The sequence below is a fragment of the Solenopsis invicta genome, chromosome 2 (assembly GCF_016802725.1).
Source record: "Solenopsis invicta isolate M01_SB chromosome 2, UNIL_Sinv_3.0, whole genome shotgun sequence".
In the NCBI taxonomy this organism is placed as follows: Eukaryota; Metazoa; Arthropoda; class Insecta; order Hymenoptera; family Formicidae; genus Solenopsis; species Solenopsis invicta.
Genome location: NC_052665.1, coordinates 26216883 through 26225263, shown reverse-complemented (window position 1 = coordinate 26225263; position 8381 = coordinate 26216883). Strand labels below are relative to the sequence as shown.

At 34.2% G+C, this 8381-nt stretch overlaps 2 protein-coding genes and 1 pseudogene across 4 annotated transcripts; 1 reads left to right on the top strand and 2 right to left on the bottom strand.

Moving 5' to 3' along the window:
* Positions 1 to 2075, bottom strand: LOC105201357 (annotated as a pseudogene).
* On the top strand, positions 2061 to 3557 carry LOC105205139 (putative nuclease HARBI1). 2 transcript variants are annotated; one of them, XM_039457900.1, is made up of 4 exons: positions 2061 to 2322; positions 2419 to 2559; positions 2668 to 2905; positions 2980 to 3557. In XM_039457900.1, exons 1-4 carry the CDS (start codon positions 2141 to 2143, stop codon positions 3508 to 3510), a joined length of 1092 nt encoding a protein of 363 aa, XP_039313834.1. In that variant the 5' UTR covers positions 2061 to 2140; the 3' UTR covers positions 3511 to 3557. The 2 variants fall into 2 exon arrangements, with proteins under 2 accessions (XP_039313834.1, XP_039313831.1); XM_039457897.1 differs by having other exon boundaries at positions 2077 to 2322; positions 2638 to 2905.
* On the bottom strand, positions 3467 to 6860 carry LOC105206713. Of its 2 annotated transcripts, none has more exons than XM_026132217.2 (5): positions 5474 to 6860; positions 5206 to 5401; positions 4628 to 4887; positions 4444 to 4543; positions 3467 to 4131 (listed from the first exon to the last, which is right to left on the bottom strand). In XM_026132217.2, the coding sequence occupies exons 1-5, from the start codon at positions 5513 to 5515 to the stop codon at positions 3923 to 3925; spliced, it is 807 nt and encodes a 268-aa protein (XP_025988002.2). In that variant the 5' UTR covers positions 5516 to 6860; the 3' UTR covers positions 3467 to 3922. The 2 variants fall into 2 exon arrangements, with proteins under 2 accessions (XP_025988002.2, XP_025987995.2); XM_026132210.2 differs by having other exon boundaries at positions 5206 to 5361.
* Positions 6861 to 8381: the final 1521 nt, after the last annotated feature.

Below are 8381 nucleotides of genomic sequence, written 5' to 3'. Positions count from 1 at the left end.
ACTAGTGGCGCCATTTTTTGTGAAACGGCGGAAACTTATTTATACTTCTAATAATATTTTTTACCAAAGTTTTGTTCTAGTATCTTAAACTTAGTTTTCTATAAGGAAACATTTTAAGCGTTAAATGTTAATTTTTCTATTTTTTATTTTACAAATGATATATACAAGACTGAATATAATTTAAAGACTTTCTGCAAAAGTGTACCTATCTTATATTTTGTAAAAACTGAAAATAAATTCTTAAAGTACATTTAATAGACTAAATAGCATATTCCAATAAAGACTAAGTAGCGATAATTATATCTTCCATTCCTTCGTTGGTTTATACCCAGAACCAGACAGATTGTTAAGACATTAGAAACATGCATTAAATTGTGCAAAATTTTATGTATAATTAATTTTTATTAAAAAAAGAATTTACAAAATTTTGTTTGTCATTACTTTACAAAAAAAAGACATTGTATATTCAATACCATCAATAAAGACACAATGGAAACACGAAATAATTTTTTATATATGCTTCCACTGCCATGGAACGTTTCCTTTTGCTGAAACAAAATATTTAGCGAGATTATCTCGTTGTTTCATAGCTACAGTTGAACCAATGTTGGCACCAACTCGTCCTAAAGGATTAATGAAATTATTTTCTCCTATTTCACTTTGCCAACTCCCTGGTATTATTTCGCCATCTACTCCTTCTTGATCTACCATTCCTTCATGGAAATAATTAGTACTTAAATTGGTGCTTATAATATAATTATGCAAACAAGTTATGGCTTGTAAAATTTTCTCAATGGTATCTAATTTCTGAGCTAAAGGTTTTTGTAGTATTCGCCAACGCGTTACAAGAATACCAAAAGCATTTTCGACAACTCGACGTGTTCTGATAATCGATAATTAAATATTCTTTGTTCATTTTGTAAATTTCTCCTTGCATATGGACGCATTAAATACGTTTTCAGAGGGAAGCCTTCATCACGAACAAGATAAAATGGAAGTCGATAATTTGTATTAGGCAAAGGATAGGCTTCTGGCATAGATAGAGCATTATTTTCAAAGGCTTGCTTTATTGCAGTATTTAACCAGATTCCAGCATCATTCACCAAACCTGTAATATAAATATGTATATATTTCTCACAAAGTTCTTTTTCCTTTCAAATAAATTGTACTTGATAATATTGTATAATTTACATTTACCGTAATCTCCGATGTCAACCCAAATAAAACGATAACGTGCATCTACGATAGCCATTAATACAAGACTAAAATGTCCCTTATAATTATGGAAAGTACTGCCTGATCTTGGTGGAACTTGAATTTGGCAGTGCTTACCATCAATCACTCCGATACAATTAGGAAAATTCCACATATTATTATAATCATCTGCCACTTTTATCCACTCATCTTCTTCTTGAAGACATTGAAGATATATTGGTTGCAATACTTCCTATATAGCATTACAAACCTCAGGAATAATGCTATACACAGTTGATTTTTGTATCCGATAAAATAAAGCCATAGAGTTTACCCTATCACCATGAGCAAGAAAGCTAAAAATAAATTTAAATTTGTAATAAAAAAATTTTTAGAATAAATAAATATCAATAAATTATATTTGTATTGGTATTTGTATTGGAAATAGAAAATCATCATTAAACTAACCTCAATGTCACTGCAATACGTATTTCGGTTGATAAAGGTTCTCTGAGACTTTTTTTCCGCAACTTTGGTTTTACTAAATCATGTAAATAATCAAACTACTGCACTGACATTTGTGTAAGTTTAAAAAATTCTTTGTGATCGTTTATTTTAAAATACACAAACAAGTTTTGATAAGCACCAAAACTTTGTCTCATATTTGTGCCAATATGGGGTTTTATCTACCATTTTCTTGTTATTCTCTTTTTACGTTTCTTTATCAGTAACTGCATTCTTGTAATTTGTATCCAAATTAATAATAAATTGAAATAAACACTTAATGTTACGTTATCCATTGTGTGTATATTTCGTCTTGCGACTCAGGGTGCGTTCCACTTAACGCCTGCAACGACCACGACCGCAATATTTGCCGTTCCACTAGATTGTGGGCGCTACGGTCGAAATCTTAAGTGGAACGAGTTTTGTGTAGTGACAGTGCGTCATGGAGGTCTTTATTATTACACAGCGCTATAGAACTTACGAATCAGAATCTGAAAACTCAAGTTCTGATGACGAGTGGGTGTTGTATCAACAAAAGAAAAAACGTAAATTTCGCTCGCGAATTCCAAATTACATTAATGTTGTAAATAATTACATGGGACACGAATTTAAAAGTCATTTTAGGTTAGTAAGAATACGCAACTTTACACATTTTATTCAAATATCCATATGTGCTAACACGTACAGTTGCCAATATTAACATTTTTTTCTTGTCTACAGAATGTCAAGAGCGACGTTTGAATGTCTTTTCGAAATGCTTCTACCTTATTTAGTAAGAAAAATAAAAGGATGTCCAATGATCCCACCTGATCATCAATTAATGATTGCTATTTGGAAAATGGCAACCATGGACTCCTACAGGTAATGAAAAATTAAAAATAATGAATAAAATTTTTAATTTACAACAAAAACATTTTTTAATAAATTTCTTCCTTAAAGATCTGTTTGCGACCGATTTAATGTTGGAAGAGCAACTGCACTTCGAGCTGTACGAAGAGTCACACATGGACTTTTCTTAAAATCTTCCACATTTATTAAATGGCCTACTGGTAATCTAGCTATAAAGGTTATGCGAGGATTTGAGGAAAGCAGTAGTTTTCCAAAAACTGTTGGGGCCATAGATGGTACCCATATTCGGATTGATGCGCCAAAAGAAAACTCTGTCGATTATATCAACCGTAAAGGTTTTCATTCTATACAGTTACAGGTAATAAATATCTATTGATCACAATTAGTCTTTTAGAAATGTTTGGTTTTGTACATTTGCATTTTCATTTACAGTTGGTGTGTGATCACAGAACGTTGATCACACACTGTTATGCTGGCCATCCGGGCTCAGTCCATGATCAGCGAGTTTTTCGTCAATCAGAGGTAGCAAATTATTTGAATGACGAAGAGAAATTTCCAGCTGATAGTCACATATTGGGAGATGCCGCATATGAGATTCATCAACACTTATTAACTCCTTACAGAGACAATGGACATCTTACAGCGAAACAGATTAATTATAATTATCGCTTGTCAGCAGCCAGAGTGACAGTCGAAAGATGCATCGGTCTCTTAAAAGGGCGTATGAGGAGTTTATTACATTGTCTACCTATGTCAAGAGTAGACCTAATGGCAGAATATGTGATTGCATGCTGTGTGATCCACAATATCTGTACATTAAGAAGTGATGAAATTGAAGTAATCACCATACTTCCAACTTCATCAGAACATGACAGAAATCAAGGAATTATTTTGCCTCCAGGAAACCAAAATGCTGGTGGAATTGCCAAAAGAAATTTAATTATGAATTCTTTACAGTTATAAGTTTACAAATTTATAAAAATACACTTAAAAATATTATAATAAAAACATAAAATTCGTTTCATTTTTTAACCTAATTACAGATGTAGTTATAATTATAATGTAAACTTATGTGATAACACAGCTATTATTATATAACGAACATTAGTCTTAAAGATATATATTGAACATTAGTCTTAACTCTCGTAGACGAATAAAATTAATATTTTTTTATATCACACAAAACAATGTCATTATTAATATATTATGCTTAGAAATAAACATTTTAAGTAAACTATATAAATGAAATAAAATTTGAATAAATTTAAATAACAAAAAATACGAAAAATGTAAAGTTACATCTTATAGAATAGAGTTTTAATATGATGATTTTAAAAATCAACGGAAAAATATTAGTTTCTTAAATATAAAGCACTCACTGTTTCTCACTTATTTTGGTCAAAATTTGAAGAAATTTCTCGTCCATTTCCATTCTTTCTTTATGCCTTTTGGCTTTTGCTTCTTCTTGTTCATTTTTTTGAATAAGCCTCTTCTTAAGAATATTGCATATGTTTTCTTTAGATGTTGACGATTCTTTTCTGTTAAGACTTCTTTCCTTTAGGACTAGATTTTCTGTTGATGAATCTACACAAAAAGTATTTATTAAAGTCTAAATTTATAAGTTACTCGGATCTCAGTATGTTTTTATCTCACGTATGGTTCGACGTAATACATGAGACAAACATATACTGAGGTCTGAAAAAAACTGTGAATTTAATCCTAAATACTTGAATAAAATTTTAATATTTTACATACTTATCATTAAAATTAAGAATAAATGCAGTATGACAATTAGGAAAATAATTAGATAAGGCAATAAAATTAAAAAAATCTTAAAAGTAATTTTCCAACTAATATATAAAAACCACAATATAGATAGTTCATGTTTAAATTTACCAGATGTAGGCCCTTTGTCCTGCTTAATGGAAAGTCCTGTTGATGATGCAACGGCGATTGGTGAGCACCAAGCTCTTTTTGAAAAAATTTCATCCATAATCTACAAAATACATATGTATTAAAGCAATGGAAAGAATTTGTAATCAACTTTTTTCACTACAGTTTAATCTAAGTTTTCCTGTACCTCATAAAACTGCCAAGTTCGCCTATCACTGCCTGATCGACTATTGTGATCCTTAACACTTTTATAAGATTTTTTCAGGCTTCTCAATTTCGCTGCACATTGTGGTCCCGTGATCATATGTCCTTTTTCAGCAAGAACATCACTAATTTCCTCCCAGATTTTTTTCTGTGAACATTTTCCACTAGAAAATTTATCTTCGAATGTTTTATATGTATCTAACAATAGCAATACAGCAGCTGTTGACCATCTATATAGAGAACCTAAAATAAGCATTAAACATAAGATCAATTGGTTTAATCAATGTTAGGGCCCAAGCAAAATGGTTGACTTATAATTTTAAGACAAGTTTTACGACTTAAATCTTTGTCTTTAGTAACGTACAATAACTGTTTTGTGTCTCAAGTCTTAAGTTACGAATAAAATCTCTTTTTAGTTTAAGATTTGAGACACAAGAAAGTTATTGTGCGTTACTAAAGACAAAGATTTAAATCGTAACATTTATTTTAAAATTATAAGTCAACCATTCTGCTAAGGGCCTTAATTTAAAACAAAATAAACAAATTATTTAATTAACATACCAGTGTCATCATTTTGATTTTCAGTTTCTGTTTCGGCACTCGTTTCGGTATTTGTTTCAGTGATTTGTTGGGTTAGGTCTGGTTCGATAGTTGTTTTTTCTGTCAATTCTTTATCTTTTGTGGCTGCATTTAATAAAGACGTTGCAAAGGCCATATCTAAAGTCCAAGAAAATATTATGTTAAAATATAGCACATTCTATAAAGTAAGGTTTTAAGCTAATTTAAAAAAAAGTAGTTTTACAACATTTAAAAAAAATATGTCACTTACCTCGTTGCGCACGTAAAATATCTTCCGGAGAAAGATAAACATCTACAACTACATCTTTTTCTGGATCATATAATGAAACCTTTTCCATTATGAAAAGTTTTTAATGATGAGTTTCTAACCACGTAGCAGAAGACTAGAAGCGACGACCGCGCTGACCCACCGATAAACCATGAGCGTCGTGAGCTCGATGCGGTCGCGAGTAATGACGTCATCTATGACGTTGTGAACGCGACCATAATCGTCGCGGTCGTTATGTGGAACGGGTTTTCAGGCGTTGCGAGCGTTGTGGGCGATAAGTGGAACGCACCCTCAATTGTAGAATAGCAAGTCGTATTCACATCCGACATCCAACGTGCGACAAGCGACTAACGACACCCGACAGCGACACACGATTATTGTAGAACAGGCCTAAGCATTCCCACTTCCGCCGGCCCGGCCGCGCGCGTTGATTGGTACGTCCAGCCACGTGGACCAATATATAAGCCGACAGAAGGCAGCTGAAGTCAGATCACTCCAAGCCACCAATCTCGCATCTACTCCTTTCTTGCGCTGGGTATCCTCGTCGCTTCCTAGCTTGGGTATTCTCGAGCACTTTCTCAGGAACGGGCATTCTCGTTCCAACTATCTCACGACGGGCATACTTGTCGTTCCTAACGGCTGAGAATACTCGGCCAATCCCGTCCACCGTCCGCGACGGGCATACTCGTCGTTCCCGCGGCTGGGTATTCTCGGCCAATAGGAATCGTCCGTCCCGCACGTCCGTTCTTGGGGATTCTCGAGACCAACCCCGTCGTCAGAGATACTCGACGCCGTTCCCCGGCTCAATTCGTAAACCTACCTTCACGGAGTGACAACACCCCGCGGGGTGAGACCACTTAGGTCTCTAAACGAAGACGACTCTCGCGTATCGCGGAACTGTCCACTACGCCGCGCACCGTCGATTCCGCGATCGCAACCGACCGTCGCGCAGGCCAATCGTGATTCGTTTGACCGCTTCACGAGTTCGCCGCCTCACGGCAACTCCGCTTAAAATGTTATCAACGTATCCGAGTCTGTTTGAGTGACCCGTAAGGTAATTTAACCGAACGCTCTAGTCATTTAGTTTGTTTCCGTATCGGAGTTCTATCAAAGAGAACATCTTTGCACTTTCTTCCGCGCCGATGCGCACCGTTTCCGTTTATATTGTTTAATCAAACATTTAACAATTTAGGTTTCCTTGTAATTGAATTATATTAAAGATATCTACACCGTTAGAGTTTTCATAACTAACAAGGGGAGGACCAAGTGAGAGACCCCTGGATTTTGGTCCCAATTTTTTTAGTTATTCTGGAGACGAAAAAAAAGTTTACGTCTCCCGGCGTTTCATTGAATAGGCCTTAGTTTCGAAATAATAAATTTGCGAAAAAATTGGCCAAACCGCCGCGCGCCATATGAGCCTTCCCGGTAAGTGTTCTCGCAACCAGTGCTGTTGGCTCCGTGCGTTAGGTGCTTGCTTCACAATCGTAAGATCCGGGTTCGCTCCCGGATGTGTGCAATATTTCTTTTTCTTTTTTTTCGTTTTTTAATAAATGTATTTATATATCTTGATGATATTAATATAGTAGGCAAATTTCTAAAATAGAAAATTTAATTTAATATCATTTTCTAAACTTCAATTTAAATTTAATTTGAAGGGAATTTGAATTCAAGTAATAATATGTGAAATAATAAATAGGTAATAATAATAATAATATAAAAGTTATTTGAAACGGATAACATATAAAAGCAACGTATCTAAATTTTCAAATTGTTTAATTTAAAATTTGTTGAAAAATATTTTCTTTTTCTGCCATTGTTACAACTTTTCACATTGAAAACTTTTTTGATCGAGAAATAGCTGCGCATGTAGCTGCGGCTGTTTGCAAGGGCAAACTGGCTAGGGCAGATGCCAATTAGTCTCCTCCTACCACCTAACTATAACCGTAACTTTTTAAAAGCCCTACCTGAAGGTGCAGTTACATGCAAGCGTCGAGTTGCGCAGAAGTTATTGCGCAGCAAGGACAAAACGTGAAAGAATTTCGGCTTTATAACCGACTACATACCTGCAAGAAGATAAAAACCTCTCGTTTATTTACCATTTTATATCCACTTCTTTTACCAGTGTTAAATTTAAACAATTTGAAAATTTAGATACGTTGCCTTTATATGTTATCCGTTTCAAATAACTTATATATTATTATTATTATTATTACCTATTTATTATTTCAAATATTATTACTTGAATTCAAATTCCCTTCAAATTAAATTTAAATTGAAGTTTAGAAAATGATATTAAATTGAATTTTCTATTTTAGAAATTTGCATACTATATTAATATCATCAAGATAAATAAATACATTTATTAAAAAAAGAAAAAAAATATTGCACACATCCGGGAGCGAACCCGGATCTTACGATTGTGAAGCAAGCACCTAACGCACGGAGCCGACTGCACTGGTTGCGAGAACCGTTACCGGGAAGGCTCATATGGCGCGCGGCGGTTTGGCCAATTTTCGCAAATTTATTATTTCGAAACTAAGGCCTATTCAATGAAACGCCGGGAGACGTAAACTTTTTTTTCGTCTCCAGAATAACTAAAAAAATTGGGATCAAAATCCAGGGGTCTCTCACTTGGCCCTCCCCTTGTAAATCACGAAGTTGTTATTTTTTTGTACTTAAGTTACATTGAACGAATATATTTACACATTTCTATCATTACACTCAAACCACGGAGTCATTATTGCTGAAAACCTTAGCACCCGGCGAGCCCTTCCAAGCGACCTATCCGCACCCGAAAAGTATCAGTGTTACATGGCGCCTAAACAGGAACCGTTTTAAACCGATATATCGTGACCGTATTTGAAAATAAATGTTGCTGACCAGTTGGGTA